Raw genomic sequence first — 17,240 nt, 5'->3', positions numbered from 1 at the left:
CATTTTTCACAGATGGTGGTTAAGCATGGGAAGAGGTTGCCCACAGAAGCTGGGGAATCTCCATTTATGGAGATATTCAAGTCCCCAGTAGATAAAGCCAAAAAATTTTCATTAGTTCAAGGGACTTCGAGAGACAAAAAATGTTAGATAGGACTAAGGTTACAAACAGATATTTATTTAAAAAAAAAAAAGCTGCCTGTAATACATCCCGTGCCATCTACTAAGATAGATGAAAATGTTCCAGTCAGGGTAGAAGTGGCACAGTACAATAAAAATACTAACTTGGCATTCATGGAATTGCAATATTTAGTGTAGGCAGAATTTATTTCCTTCCTTGATGTATTCCTACATTGACAGCAGAATTTAACATTGATCTCCTTTGGGTAGTTAGTGAACCAACCCTGAACCTGCATAAATTAGAAAGTAAGAGTTATTAGTCATTTTATATAAATGACTTTGTGTTAATGACAAATATAATAATATTCCCATAGTACAGTAATCAATTTTCTAATACGTATGCAGAATTAACAATCTGACTTATAATTGTCTCATGAAGTAGGGCATGAAGAGTTCACATAGTTTGTAAATTAAAATCAATATTTTCAATCTCTCCTGAAGGTAATTTTCCTAATTTACTGGACTTTTCCCTAACATTTATTTTGTCTTTTAATTATAAAATGGCAGGTTATTGATTTTTTTGTATAACCTCCTAAAGTCCCGAGTGCATTTTTATTGCCAACACAAGGGAGGTGTTTGCCCTTCTAATGACAATCTTTAATTACCATTAGAAGAGTATTAATTTAATTTTATAAATTATGACATGCACTCCACCACACCTAAGCAAAAAGTTATATCAAGATACTTCATGTATTTCAGGGGTTTTTTTTTCTGTTTATACGTGCAGGCAGTCTTGGGGTTTTTTTAAAATGCGTATCAAATGCATATTTTCTGTATTGACTAAAAGGTAATTTTTTCTCAGGCATTTACACTCTCTTCAAAGTAATTTATTTAAAAACAAAGCAAGAGCTCTGTGCAGATCTCTTAAAGTCGTTAGAAAATGAAACAGTAAAAGAGCAATGCAGTTTTTGCATGCTGTAATAGAATACTGCAACATAGCTTTCTTTTGGGGTTCTGCCACCTTACTTGGAGAAGAAGTAATCGCACTTTTGAAGATTATAAAATTAGAAACGTGATTTTTTGAGAGTCAAAGTTCTAGTTCTTTGCTTTAATTATTGTCTCCAATACCGTCATGTTAAAATTGTACCAACTCTTTCATAGTCAGTGCAAGAAGTTCCTCTGCCTCCTAATAAATGATGAAAAATTTGGCCACTTCTGAAATAAAGATGATACATTTGCAGAGAAACTGTTGATTTAAAGTACCTTTAATCTTCATAAATAAGTAAAAAAACAGAAGGTTATACAAAGCTGTCAGGATGGCACTGATGAATGGCAAATTCACCCATTTCTCAATTGCCGGTGGAGACACACGCCGCAAGCCTTAACCGTATTGTACATCATATCTGCCAACTCATTTCTGTGATTAAATATTCCATCAGTGCGGGCTATAAGGCGGTAAAGCTTAACAAGATTCATAAGATGCACCACTTGAATACACATAACTCACTTCCTTGGATAGAGAGCACCCCGCATGCAAAAGAAAATTAGAATTGAGTTAAATTACTCCATAAGACAAGATCAATAGAGAAAGGAAAAGATCCCCTAATGCAATGCAAATCTAAGATATAGTTATGTCCTGACAACTTGAAGCAGACAATTAAAGTCAAATAGGGAGGAACGCAATGTAAATCAACCCTAAAACCTTGAAGATAATGGTAAACAGTAGGACCAGTGACATGATTGTTATAGCTCTGCTTTTTTTCTGAGTGTACACTTCTGTAAAAGAAAACCTTTATTGAGGAAACGCGTGACAGCTAAAAATGCAAAGTGTAAGATATATAGCAGATGCACAACAGACAAGTTGTATTACTTGGGGACTGGAAAATACTGTATATTTACAAAACACTGTAGATTTTTATTCCTGAGTAGCCCTTCTAGGACTGTTTTTCTGACTTGGAAACGCTCATGCTGTAGTAAATTAGAACGCTCCAGAAATAGGGCTGTTTAGGACACGTGGTGGCATTAATATGGATTTCCAGTGACATGTTCATGAAGTGCAATTTCAAGACTGCTGTTGTAATTCCGAGGCCCAGCAAGGCTCCCTAGCAGCTGCCGACTGCGGACGTGCTGGTGAGCTGGCTAGCTGGCACACCTCCTGCCCTTCCCAGAAGTCAGCTGGGAAGTCCTAAAATCACATTTCATAGGAAAAAAAAAAAGAAAAAAACTGACGGTGATTTTTTTTCATTTATCATTTTCTGCATTTCACAAAATTCCACTTTTCAATATAGCATAATTGATCGGTAATTTTAAAAAAAAAAAATTACTTCTGTCCACATAGTCTCTTTCTAGTAAATAAAATTATACTATTTAAGGCACTTTTCCTCCTCACGAGAAATAAATGCTTAATAAAGATAGTATTTCCATTTTAGCTTATCTTTTCCAGTAAACTATTTATCAAGTCCTTAGGCAGGTCGTAACGAAGAAATATGTAGGAAGCACTGTGTGACTTGTCTTACAAAGTCTTCAAGTGAACTGGGACAAATTCTTCATTTGTTTGTATATGCATCCAATTTTAAATCCATCTCATAGTGACCCATAATTTTGCTATGTTAAGCTAGAGTCTGTTATCTTCCCCCATACACTCATCTATGGCTGGCAAAATACAGATTTGCGGTTTGGTTTCTTTACTAGCAGTACTCTGGTACTTTCTTACCATCAGCTGCTACGTTCTTTGTTTCCGTGGCTTGTTATAATTTTTACCTGCTAATTTATTTCTATATATTGTATATTTTATCTGTAATACCTAGCCTTCCTTTCAGCCTCAGGCAGTCTGAAAGCGAAGTTCCACATTGTTCCTTTCAGTTATTGCAGAGCTTTCTATTTTCTTCTCTTTTGTTTTTATGGAATGATGAATTTTTGAGCAATTTTTTTCACTCTCCTTAATGGAATGTAGAGTAGTGTTGCTGCCATATTACTACAACAGATCAGTGCTTTGAAGCAAATAGCTTGAGAAACAGTAAGGCCATTTTAAAAGACTTTGTCCTTGTAAGAGGAAGAAAATATCTTTTAGGGCACCTACCTGTTGGAGAGGCTTCTTTTTGTCAGTTCCAATATGCAAGGTAGGGGAGAAGATGTTACAGAAATTACCTGGAAATCTAGTGAATTTTCTTTCAGAGAACAGTTGAATTCACAGTGACCCACACGAGAAAATATTCTTATCTATTCATAACCAAAAAACAATATTTCAAAATGTTCAAAATTTCAGTTGGCAATGCAAAAAGAAAGGATTTAAGACTAATGAAGAAGCGTTAGAACAAGTCATGGAGCACAGCTCAATGACAAGTAATAGAGATCCCATTCTCCTTTTACTTAAGCGACTAGTTACGTATTATTTTTCCTGAGTAGTCATGAAGTGCTAGAAGTTTTTCAGAAGGTAGTTTCAAGAGTCATTCTCTGTAGCTGAGTAGTTGTATTCACTTCATAAATAGTCTTAACCCAGTGAGGACTATTAGAGGCTCCCAGTTTCTTGGGCAGTTAGTAGTTATTATTCCAAGCGGACTTGGAAAATTTCCCCCAGCAGTTAAAATGAAAGAAAGAGGAAGAGCTTGTGCTTTTGACTATTTTTTTATGCCGTCAGAAGACAGAGGAGTTTTAGATGCCTGGGGCTTTTTAGCCTGCTGTGGCTTTGGAAGCTAGCAGTGTCCTCCAAGCAGCAAATTGTGTAACAAATTTCCTTTCACAAGTTTGTTTAAAACTTTGAAAAATAATGTTATATGTCATTAAGAAGTGAAGAAATACTATAGTACTATATATATAAACATGCGTTAAAGTAAGAGGAATTCAGGGGAAGTGAGGATTCCTGTATGTTTGCTAACACTATTTCTCTTTGTTCGTGTCCTAAAGCATCTATTTCTGGAGTGTAAGAGCATCTGGGATTCATTTCATCTTTCTGGTGTTTCTCTTTGAATTTAAATGACTCTTGCATAAGCTCAGCAAATACCCTAGAAACACCTCTCAGTGAAGGTGTTTGGAGTTTGTGAAGCTGAATTACATGCTTGCACAGCAATTCTAATCCTACGGTAAAAGTTCACTGTAGAGTATCTGTAAAGCATAATTTTGGTGAAAATCCGCTGTCACTATCTAGATTAATTCATTTCACAATTTGATTACATACACTTGGATTTAAACTTAGCCACTGACAAAGCAGATATTCCTAAATAAACGTACTCAACATTGTTAGCTAAACAGTTGAAGTAATTTTCTAACTACAGAAAAATTAAATAATTATTGTTTAATATTCCATCTGTTATGTATAGATACTCCTTTTCAAAGCATAAAACAAAGCTGTAACTGTTGTTTCAGAAATCATAATGTTAAAGTACCATCATACAAATGATGACATGCTACTTAGATTAACACCACTGATGACAGCTAATGCATTTCTAAAACTTCTGTGGAGCTGTTACAAGCCATTATAGTGGAAATACTGGTTTATGGAAGATTAATAAAGCCAGCAGAAAAATGGAATTCAGCGTCTGCACTAGCTATTTACTAAAAAAAAATCTTCCAGAATTAATTATGCCGTATGCTACATTATAATGAGTTTTTCATTAAAATGTATACCATCATGGAAACTAAACAAGGATTATTCAAAGAATAATGCCAGTGACTTATTTTTTGAAAGATTAGTTTAGTTAATTATACATTCAAATCTGGAGCAAGGTTAATCGACCTATATTTATCATTGTATCGAAAGCTGCACAATTTAAAGAGAAAATCACAGATAGTGTCAGTAGTCCCCTTTTAAAGATTTCTTCTGTTTGGATGTATATTTAATAACACAGTATACACTGGGATGGAAAAAAACCACGTAGAAATGAAGTAATACATAGAAGAACAGAAAAATGCTATTTAAATAGGAATTGAAAGGAAGGGAAGTAGGGCCAAATAAAAGTTCTCTAGCCTCTGTTCGTTCTGTAGTCCTTCTGTGTTTTTTTAAAAAGGAGTTAAGATGCCTTTCCTCCTGAGGTCCTAACTCAAAAACCTGCTTTTCCCTTTGAACTGCTAGGTAATAAATTTCCTCGGTGGTAGTTCTGCTGGGTAGCACTTGTGAAAATTTGTTTTCTTTAGGCCAACTTGCTCCTCTTCTAATGTCTGACTCAAAGATAAAGCAATGTGTATGAAGTAGGCTTGGAATGATAAACTCCTGTGCGTGAGTAAGCCTGAATTCTACCTTAACACAAGTTCTGTGAGTTGGTGGATCAATACAGCACCAGGTATAATCATAATTAAACTTGTGATTATGATTGCAACTTATTTGTTTTAGTACCTTATTCTAGCAGAGAACACCACGTATGTTAAAAATTTGTTACGGTTAGCTCATGGGAGGGAAATCCACTGACTGTTATTAAATATGTGGAGGCTGCTTTGGGCTTAGGAAGTCCTTGAGGTACAAATGGTTGGAAACTAGGATAACACCTGTGAGAAGAGTATCATGCTTGCTGTCTTCTTGTACTTTACTTTAGGCCCATACTTTTGATGATTTTGAAAATTCTATTTTTTTATTATATCCAACACATCAAAATGCCACCCAAATGATGTCAGGATGGGTGAAACTGTAGGGGCAATATGAAGGTCCCGTTCTTGCATTACAGTCAATGGCCACCAAGTTAAAGTATTCAGATTACACCTTGACATTTAGCTTTGTAGTCAAATGGTCTGTTCAGCTCAATTGCCAACTACTCAAGTAGTCCCGCTCATCTCAGGTACATACCTTTGTTTAGTTTAAGGCTGCTTTTGTTTGAAGGAACTTTCTTCTGTAGTCCTTCTCTTTTCCAGTGAGCTGGTAAAATACATTTGAGCAGCCCCCTTCCCCTTCTCCCCCCAATCTAGTGCAATCATTGTGGAATTAAGTGGTGATCATACTCTAACCTGGACATTTCACGCACATGAAATAACATTTTTTGGCACTGGACCAGACACTTTTTAACACAATCATAGAAATGTGGGTTGGGACTGACTTCTGGAGGTCATGCAGTTCAACTTTCTTTTTTAAGCAAGACTAACACCAGTGCTAGATCAGGTGAGCTGTGAATTTGTATACTGTACTGGAGGCTCCATGTGCACGCTGTCATATGTCACACAGATTGGCTTTTGGACAGCTTTGAACTGTGTGTGGTGAGGTTGTCTGCTTCAGGGGACAAGACAAACCTGGTCCAGAGTAAACTCTCCAGACTGTGTGTGATGTAGGTTTAGAGGCTGGATGTAAAACCAGCTGTTTTAGAGCTACTGTGACTTGTCTCACCAATTACTTGACAACAGAGGTCAGCCTGGGCGCACGCTTGTCTGGACCTGAGGTCTAGGCTACAATATGCACGGTGGTTGTTTGATAGAATCAAACTGAGACCGTAATTCAAATACCAACTATGGATATATGTAAAAAGCAGTGGCTTAAGAATCTCTCAGAGGAAAATTTAAGACAAACTACAAGGTCATCACTAAAACACCTGTTTGTTCAGGACTGGGTGGGATATTTGCAGTGCTAGATAAGTTAATAGGAATGCATAATAATAGTTAATGCAGAGGAATAAATTCGTCTGATTAGAAGAATAACAAAGTTAGGAAGATCCGTCTGTTAGGATGGACAGTCAGGCAGACAAACTATTCTGAAATGTAAAGTGATAAAGTAATACATGAAATGTAAAGTTAATACAGTTAAGTGGAATGGAAAACAATTCCACTGTGTGTTAAACCTTGATTACATCTGTAAATTAATGCTAAAGCAGTTTAAGATTATGTTGAATTGTATTCCAAACATATAGCCAATGTTTTCTGGTTTGTCTTCTGCATTTTTTTCCCATTTTGGGCACTGGATGACAGAATCCCCAATACCTTTGCATTTCATAACACTTATTGAGAGTAAATTTTGAAATAGTGAGTTTCCATTCATTCACTCGTGTGCGGAGGCAGCTGAGATGAAGCTGTGCTTTACAATGGTACACAATCCCTGTCAATTTGGTGCTCTCAGATTTTCTTTGTGAAAATTGTTTTGGGGGAAATCTCCAAGCACAGATCTGCTGCTAGTAAAAGTGAGTGGTTTGCAAAGTTTGGAACCCTTGCATTACCTTTTTTGCCGTGTTTTTGCACGCTCCTGAAATTCTGGAATCTGAATGGGCTAGGGAGGAAATAGACTAACTAAAGCCAGGATTATGCATGATGATTCAATTTTTGCTCTTTTATATTCTCAGCTTGTCTTTCAGAATAGAATTTTATTTGTAAGTTAAAAACAACATCCATTGGGGTAAGCAAATAGAACTGAGGGATTAGTAATTTGCATCTCTGCATCTAATTGCATTAGATTTGCATCTCTGTCTTATCGATTTACTGAAATAGGTAATTTACACAGAAAATAGTGTCTTGACACAATATGAGAGGATAAAGTATAAACGTATTTACTTGTAATCCATCCAGGGCCATGGTGAAACCGTAGTGTTCGTGTTTGAGCAGAAAGGCTCCAGTCTCATGTATTCTGTGATTCTATTCATATTGCAGTCTTTATTCATCAGGCAGATGTATGAATGTGACCCATTTTAGTTATCAGCAGAATATAAATGTATTTTTTATATTGTAAACTATGGTGTTTCAGGAATAGTGTAATACCAACTCAGAGTTTATATTTATACTTAAGATTTCTCTCATGTTTGTTTCTCAAATTAAAAATGAACCAAGAATAAACATCATTTACATACCTTTTAGTCTGCTAGAAGGACCTAGAAAGATTTGGAATGAAGGTTTGCTTTTCAAAGGTCCTGAACAACTTCAGTGGGATGCATCTCCCGGTGAAAGATAATGGCAATGAATATCACTGAATTCCAGTTTATGTGCACCTGAATTTGCATATATATATATCATATAGTAAACATATTTTGTAGGAAAGTTACAGTTATGGGCAATACTGACAGTACCGCTCCAATTTTTTACGTAAATACATAGTGCGCTTCCAGTTTTAGATTTTTTGGTGACAGTATGTGAATAAGGATTTCCACTTGGATGCCAGTGATAAAAATTCACTAACAAGCACAGGTAAACTCTCTAGGCTGGTTATGTATTTTGGTACAAGCAGCAGTTGAGTTTGGGTGACATGGTAGTTTCATTTTGGTTACAAGACAAAGAATGTCTGTGGCTGATGAAATTATATTTGGAAAGGGAGGTTTACTGCAACTGTTTCACCTTGTGAATGGCAACATTACCTAAATAATTCCTGCGACATACAGCCTGTCTATGGTAAGGTTGGCATGCTAATGAAAATAGAAACAAGTCAGTCACACAGTGTGTGCTTTTCAGCTGGCATTACTTTGCCAGGTACCAGCAGTACCATGGCACAGCCTGAATTTGCCACTAAAACCCAGTGATTATGCCATGCTGCATTGTCAAGTTATTCCTCCTAAAGCAATCTTTGAGAATTTTAGTGGCTTAGTAGTGGATATACCTTTCAGCTTTTCATTGAGGGACTGGGTGAAGCTTTAAAGCAAGTCATTGTGTCGTGAAGCAGGAAAAGGATGTTGGCATGGGAGCAGAGCTTAAAAGAACTTGCAGCTTCCCAGCTCCTGTGCTACCTGCAAGGTCTTTCCCAGTCTAAGGCACCATGATACATGCTGGTAAGTAGTTTGATCGGTTGTGTATGGTGTGTCAGGTCCTGGAGAAGGAGAGATCCTTGTTACCTTGTGATGAGTTATATATAAAAGGAAGAGGTGCGGAGAAGGGGAATTAGGAGAATCTCACACAAAATTCTTACCAGAGCTGCAAACTTTGTAGCTTATGCAATTTTCACTTACATGATATAAACACCTACCAACCTGGTATGTGACTCGGTATACTGGACACTGAACGTATGTAACAGGGGAGAGAGCTTTGTTCCCCAAAAGTCTGGAATGATATGACCACCAAAGAGTAATTGGAAGGATTGCTTACAAATTGCAAATTGTGTTGTAACGTCCATTGCTGTTCCACGAGTCATTGCCTAAGTTCATGGAGTGTTTTGGTGACACTGAGAGGTAATAATAAAGAAACATGCACTACGCTTAGAAAAGTGATGGGAAGAAAATTGGCAGTTTAGAGCACAGATTTTCATTGCCAGTAGAGAGTATACACAGGTTATTCAATAATTGAATGTATTTCAGGTTTGTTGTCAGAAGGTAATGTAGATACTGATTTGGACTTCTGGAACTCACATTTGAACATCAGCTGTTTCAGATTCTCCTCCCAACCATGCATTTCTCATGTTTAAGTGAAACTCCATATATAATTTTGAGGGAATTAAATATAGGTTTCGGTTTTATTTTTAACATATTGGAAGAAAGGAAGCATTTATTTTTGGATGATGCTCCTTTATTCCTTCTTAATAATGGATTAAACAATTCAATGTGTCAACACAACTATCCATGAATGGTTGTGTTAAAATCTGAAGGAGTATTATTCTGTTTATAGAAAGATTCCAAATAGCTGAAGGCACTCAAGAAGCACTTTTTTATGAATTAACAGCATATTTAAAAGCATGCTAAGGCCATGTCCTGTGCTATAGATAATGAAGGACTAAGAGGACACTTAACAACTATTACGTATTCAAGATACTCTCTTTAAATCCCCTAGGGGGATGGGACAATAGAAGCTAACGTACGCTATTATTGTACAACAGTGGCCTTTTAGTTAGGTGTTTCTGATCCATTTCTGTGACATGTTTTGAAATAACCCATCGTAGAACAATAGTTCAAACCAGATCAAAGATAATGCTATTTCTGTCTGGAAAGGCCAATATCAAATTACAATTTTAGAACAGCAAATCAAGAGCAGACATGGATTGTTTATGAGGATCTTTGATACAACAGCAAATCTCCTGATGTGTTCGTGAGAGATGCAGCCTTATAGTTTTCTTCATGCATTGTATATGGAAGAGGAATTCGGTATACAGGAAAAATAGTTGTTGCAAAAGGTACAAATGGGAACAGTGATCAGAATGACTAAGACAACATTAGGCTACGTAACGTCCAGTTGTATTGGGAGAAAGGGAAAATGAAGTAACACGCACTGAATTTAGTAAATAATGTGGCTTTTGGATTAGAGTAATAAAATAAAATCTTATAATAATACAGACAAAATGAGACACAAATATTTTTAGCTTTTGTTCACTCCTTCCTGTGGGTTTGTTTGAGGTTTTTTTTGGTAAATAGTATTATAGAATGTATGAACTGGTACCAAATTGCCAAAAGCAGTAAGAGGCTCTTATTGGTAACACAATAGAATAAATATGTGTAAAGAGCTGCTTTACCTGGGAAGCTAAATGCCCAATGGATTAGAGTGCTGTAATCTTCACTAGATCTCCTTGTGTGTAGTAAATTCCTTAGTTTCTATATTAAAAAGTCTGATTTTTAGCTAGATGTACACTAATACCCAATGTAGGCCAGTCCTGGATATTGTCTTGATTAGTTTCTGCCACTGAAAATGCTTGTGTGATTACCCCCTTGTTATGGTGGAGGTAGTTGTACCCTATATAGAACTCTCTCTCACTGTCATCTTTGGAGCTGTCTGAAGAGCTTTATATGGAGCTGTGGTTTTTAGAATTCCCAGAGTGAAAGTAGGAAATAGTTTTTTTACCTTTTGTCTCACTTAGTAACTTGCTAGGGTTCTGCCCTGGAATGTAACAGAAGAGCACCGTGCAAATTCTGTCCTCTTGCTTTTTGGAAATCCCTGGAAATCCTGGGGGAATAAGTAACTTTAGTAATTTACTAAATTGGAAACTTTTTGTTTGTGAGCAAAAGTACTAAAGCCATCTATACTGGGAGGTGATGCATTGTGAACTCAGATTCTTGGTAATGGTATATCAACTTCATACAGTTCTGGTAGCGAAGGTTTCTAAAAGTTTCATCTCCTTCCTGTGACAGGGTAGCACTATTCCCATGATCAGGGCCTTGCAACACTGTTATTTTACATCAGCAGCATAAGTTTAACCAATGGTATTAATTTTTTTCTGCTGAAAATGTTTCAATATATATTTCCACAAAGGATGCCACAGGAGATTCCAACTAGTTATACAAACTCTTTTAAACTTATTCCAGATCTTTACTTTTAAGCTGTCTGTACTGCTGGCTACAAAGTGGTTACAGTTAGACCTAAAAGCTGTTTTAAACAGAAGTGATTTAAAATCCTTTATAATTTACTGGAAAGTCCTCCTGTTGTTCATCCCTTCTTAGCTACCTGAGTATTTGACAAATACAATGAACTTCGTCGTACGTCATGTATGAGCCAGTGAGTAGTCTGTGCATCATCGCTAGTACATTGGTATTTCCATTTATGCTCTGTAGGTTAATTTATATAAATCTTGTAAATAGGAACTATACAAAAAACCCCTTATTTTTGAAAGTATGAAAAACATTAGAGAACTACTCTTCATCAAGTATCTTGGAGCCACTGGGAACTGGATTTTTGGTGTTCTAAAAGTATTCATGACTTCACATCATTTTCCTCACAGCCCTGATTTTTTTTAGAGTAATTGTTTTCTCAAAATAACTATAGTGCTTCAACAAAGGACCTAATCAAACAGTACGTTCTTAATCATGGACTGTAGGAGAAAACATTGGAGGAGAGAAGTATGAGTGGGAATATTTTTTGATCTTGAAAAGCATGCTTTAGTCCGTGCTGCCAGCCTGTACGCTGAGGATGAGCGGTGAATCAGTCGGGGGGATCTCTGCAATCCTACGGCAGCGCCGAGCCCCCACCACCGTGCCCTGCCGCAGCACAGCTACCTGTTGTGCACGGCACAACCCACCAGCTCGCTCAGCCAGCCCGGGCTGTTCTCCCCGTTACACACAGCAGCGTGGCTGCCTTGGTTTCCCTTCTGCCACTGGCTGTGGGAAGCTCTCCTGTGTGCCTGTAGGGAATACACTCTTCGGATACAGATGCTAGTATTTTTCTGATCCTTTTGACGTAGTGAGTCAGGAGGGGCTTTCTGCTGATGATCTCCAGAATCCTGTATTGCTGGTCACATCTCTGCTGTGACCAAACAAGTAGATGCTTATATTGGAGAACAGCAAAGAGCACGCAGATTGTTCTCAATGAGAAAACATCAGACACTGAAAAATTAAAGATGAACTCTTGCATGACTGTAATTTTTTGAAGTTCATCAGCTCCATGATATTATTAAATTACAGTTTGAACAGGCATATTAAGATCTTTATATTAAAATCTTCTTTCTTAAAAAAAACCCACCGCTCTATTCTGTCATACTAGAATTTAGTATCCTAGAGGAAAAATAATAGTTTTTTTCCCATTAAGGAACTTACTGATTGTTTCAATGTTCTGAAGTTTATCCAGAATATCTTGTTGTAAATAATTTAATCTTTCCCTAGTTGTATTAATTACAATTTAAATATTTTAATACCAAAATTAGATGCAGCAGAAATAATCTTTTCTCACAAAAGTAAATTTAAAAGTTCCATATTTTTCTAACCAAATCTAATAATACTGTTTTACGTTATAGTATTAATTTTATGTACAAATTCAAAGGCAGATTGTCAAAATATAATTAGAAAGCTCTATGCAACAAATTAAATACACTCTAGTAGCATGGATGAAAAAAGCATCTGTTTTGAAGTGCTTTCATTAGAAATTAGAAGACTTGAGTAGGGAAAATGAGATTTGTATGAGATGAAATCAGAAAAAATATAAGAATGTTATCTGCAAAGTGTAGGAAAATACCTATAAACCATGGAACAAGCAAAGTGTCATCTAGAATTTATGTTGAATAATTTAAATAAACTATAATCTTTGATTTTTAAAAACCTTTATATATTTACTAAATATACTTGAAGTCATTTTAGTTACATTATTCTTAAAATCTAATGAAAATTACTGATTGTAAAAATTTCTTTCCTTTCCACGTTTCACTGATGAATGCCTCGAAGCCGGATGAATACCTCTATGCCTTCAGCTCACTCTCATTTTCAGGCTTCTGTAGCAGCACAAGTTTTGTAGCACCCATGGTGTTAAAATACATCCATAGTCCAATGTGCACATTCCTAGTGCCAAGTGTGTTGATGGATCCTGTTTATGTACTAGCCCGAAAATGATGCTTGCCATTAGGTTCTCAGTAGGTACGTGTTTATTTAACAGCTTGCAGTTGTGGATTTTTTGGGGAAGGCTGAAAGAGAGATATCAACATAGCCAACTATGTGCTATCCTAAAGTAAGGGGAAAAAAAGGGGTTTTAGCTTGTTTTATCTTTCAGATTACTAGTGGATGGATGGAAAAAAGCAAGCAATGCTCTTAGTTGAAGGTGTGCTATTGTCTGGGAAGGTTAGAAGCGTATATTTAATGAGCTTTTCAGTGCTCACAGTCTTAGCTAAATTGCATAAATTACAAGAATTATTTTCCTTCGGTGTTTCCTGTATTTCCACCTCAACTGATAGCTGCAAGCAATAATCGAAGAACTGGTTAATGACAGATTTTTTTTTAAACCATTTTTTGAAAGAACTCTGGTCTGGTAACTGAATGTAAGTTGAGAACTGCTCTTGTAATACTATATGGAAAACACGCCTACCATTTGTAATTAATCTTATCCTTCCAAACGTATTTGACTCAACTCTGTTGAATTACATTGCTTATAAGTCAATGCACAACTTCTAAAGTCTCTCTTGTAAATGCAGTATTTTTGAAATTGCCTGATTCACAAATCCTGACAGCTTGAAGTATGTCAGTGTATGTGTGTATATATATAATTTTGTGTGTGTGTATATACAGGTATATACACATCTATCTGCAAAACTGATGAGTCACATCCTGCTCTTCCTGGTGAACTGTATTCCAGAAGTGCAGAAGTTTTTTTCCTAGTATGAAAGTATAGGTGTTTCTGCCTCTAATCAATGTTCAATCTGTATTCAGCTAAGACTACTAAAATACAATTTTAAGAAAGAAGTTGAAATAGTAAGGCATTTTATTTAAGCTCATTTTACCAAAAAAAAAGATAAAATGAAATAAGCCTAAACTTCTGTCATTTGTTCAAAATGAACATGCATTGCAAAAGTATTGTTTTAAATTGATTTGGATATTACCTTACTTTTTTTTTTCTTTTTTAAGAAAATGATTTCTTTTATTATATTTGCTTTTGTTCTTAATTCTGAATTCAGCTTATATACTGGAAAGTAGCTTGTGTTTATGTATTTCTCATGTGAGCAAAATATACTGAAATCTTCACATGTATTAGTAATATCTCAGTTTCACTTGCACCAGTGTGAATTTAAGTGCTATAACTGAGCTCAACTTGGCCTAACACCTGTGTATGGGAGCTTTGCAGTCGGATTTATCTGCTGTGTTTGCCTGAGCCGGCGAAGGTGGGGAGATGCGTTAGTAGGTGGGTGGTGAGGGCGGGTCGGCGGCTCCGGTTGGCAGCAGAGCTAACTAGGCAGGTTCTGTTGCAGAGAGACGGGGCCGAGAGGGAGAGAGAGCAGCGGGGCGAGGGACGGGGGAGCGCTGGCAGTGCGCAGGGCGTCCACCAGCTTCCCCAGGTGATCCACAGGGTGTTGGTGTTTTGGGGGATGTCTGTGTTTTGCTTTTTCAAATGTAAAATTGTACGTGTTTGTTGGGGCTCTTTCTGCTTTGAAGTTAAAGGGCAGAAAGTGCCTCTGCTTCACCGCACTTTATTTCTGTTTTGAGATGAAAATGGAGGTTTAGTTCGAGTGTTCCAAAACCAGATACCACTCTCTCTCTCTTTCTTGTAGGCAGGGTGCTGCTGTGCCAGGCAAACCAGGAGGGATCTCCCGTGTACAGTGCCCCCAGTTCACTAGTATACACATCCACAAGTAAGCTAGTGTTACGGCTCTTTTGTTGTTTCGTTTTGTGACAAAAGCACATTAATGTGAATTAAACCCCCTAAAACTGTAAACTTTCCCAATAGCTCTTGGAAATGTGGTATTTATAAACGTGTGTAAGTAATGTCAACAGATAATTCAGTGGTTTTAGTTGCATCTTTATCCTCAAAGTGGATTTTATTAAAAAAAAAAAAAAAAGACGGCCTATACTGCAGTGTTCTACAAAATCGGTCAAAAGTTCTACAGTAACACTGATATTTTTTGGAATCCAGTACTGTTGCACACTCTGCATTTTGTGTGGAAGATGAATCTGTGTTTCTTTTTCTTTCCTGGTCACAACTTTGATTTAATAAACAGAAAGTCCCATATCATGCCACCATTTGATTGTATCAGAAATAGACATGAAGAAAATAGATATGCAGTCTTTTTTTTAGAAAAGGAAAAAGACTGCGTGCAAATGGGTATTTTGAATTATAAAAAGCTGCCCTAATAAAAATAGCAAAGAGAAGCTAAAACCATAGATGGCTATCAGCCTTTTTTCTGTACAAAATTTTGGAGCAGCAATGTCCCCTGTAAAACTCTGCAGCTGAAGCAGAACTGATTCTTCAGAGAGTGTTTTAGATCGTATTGGTGGTACCACTGCTGCCCATTCTGAAATCTGGGCAGATGAAGAAGCCTCTAGCTGAGTGAAATAGTTATAATTGCGGCTTGCTGAATTAGGCTGACCAGCAGCATTTGCTATGCGTTCTTAGCAGTCCTCTGTGAAGAAAATATTTTATATTGTCTGATTTAACCACATTATCGAATGTGTTCTTTATGAGGATTGTATTCAATGTAGAATGCAATTCTGCTCTTTTAAAGCTTATCTAGACTACTAAAATAACTAATTTCTTGTGTTCATTAAAACCAGGAATGAGGACAAAAGAGTTTCATAGTGATCATCTCTGCAGTCTTGTAACTCTCTCATGTCAAAGGCTATGAATATCATCCCTAGAGCTGCTGCTTTTACAGCATAAATATGGGATCTACTTTCAAATCAGGAACTACAAATACATAGTGAACTAACAAAATACATGAAGTGTTTTTAAATTAAAAATGAAATTATCAATTAAATCTGCTTTTGCTTCCAGGTGCTCCAAGAATATTTTGTATGATTTCACCTTTCCCAAGCATGTTTTTTTTTTAATCCTTGTATTAACAGAAGAGATGAAATACTTACTGTCTAAATCAATGTTCCCTATAGTACATTTTTAGTGCACTATTCCTTTTGACTGAAATACCAATCTTTGACTGAATTTTTTTTCTTAGAAAATTATCCAAACATTTCATTCATCTCAGTGTTAGGGAGCTTGTTTTGGAGGAGAAAGGCCAGTGTTAATGTTTTATTTTCTGGAAATTATTCTAAATGAAGCCTTTCTTAAGTTTACCCGGTTGTTCTTATTATCTCACTGAGTTCTGACCGAGAAATTTATTTCTGGGGTTGCTGTTTACATTGTACAGTATTTCCACTATTATTAAATCCTTCGATAGTCATTGTATAGTTAGCTAGGCTCTCTACTTCACTGTTTCCATTATGTCTCATGAGTCAATCCCTTTAAAAAACCTTATTTTGCAGTGGTGCTCCTTGAATAATGATATCCGAACAAACACCTGTTTGTTTTCAATTATGCCAAATGCATAAATAAACAGACTTTGCCTATCTGCCTCCCACTGGGCAATGTGTAATACAGTTTCCTAACAGAGATTGCTAGTAGCCCTTGCAGTAGAAACTGTTACACTTTTGTTGAACCTGTGTGTCTGCAAGTCATGATTTTTCTTTTATTATGTTTAGTATTTCATATTGCCAAAACGTAGTTTCCCCCACAGGGTCACAACTCCTAATAACACAAAATCACTATAATTACTAATGATTGTAATTAGGTTTTTTTATTTCTTCTTATTACAAAACTTTCAATGAAGATGTAAAATAATTCCATTTCTATAGGCAATTCTACTAAGAAGTTAATAGAAATGAAGCTCAAGTTTTGTCTCATTTCCTTTTATTATTTTAAAGATCTTCTATACTCCATTTTTAATGCACATTTGTAATATTGAAATGATAACTGGTAAGTCAACATTAATGTCTGGGAGACTGATACTTTTACTATTATCATTCCATGTAGACAACAGTATTGCAGCCTTCATCTTTGGAAAATTTGTTAATCGTTTATTCTGTTACCACCAGTATTGTAACCGTGTAATAATTCAGAACAGCTTCCTATGTACG

General features: G+C 36.2%; 1 protein-coding gene across 2 annotated transcripts in view; it reads left to right on the top strand.

Moving 5' to 3' along the window:
* The window catches only part of RBFOX1 (RNA binding protein, fox-1 homolog (C. elegans) 1), a 281,886-nt gene that overhangs the window by 199,875 nt on the left and 64,771 nt on the right, over positions 1-17,240 (top strand). The window contains exon 10 of one of the 2 annotated variants that reach the window (XM_009887682.1): positions 14,885-14,965. The exons of the other annotated variant lie outside the window; for it this stretch is intronic. Coding sequence (XP_009885984.1) covers positions 14,885-14,965 — 81 coding nt within the window. The remainder of the gene's footprint in view (positions 1-14,884; positions 14,966-17,240) is intronic. 2 annotated transcript variants of the gene reach the window in all.

This window comes from Charadrius vociferus, unplaced genomic scaffold (genome assembly GCF_000708025.1).
Source record: "Charadrius vociferus isolate BGI_N301 unplaced genomic scaffold, ASM70802v2 scaffold486, whole genome shotgun sequence".
Classification (NCBI taxonomy): Eukaryota; Metazoa; Chordata; class Aves; order Charadriiformes; family Charadriidae; genus Charadrius; species Charadrius vociferus.
The sequence above is the reverse complement of the archived record's forward strand: the minus strand, read 5'-3'. Positions and strand labels throughout refer to the sequence as shown.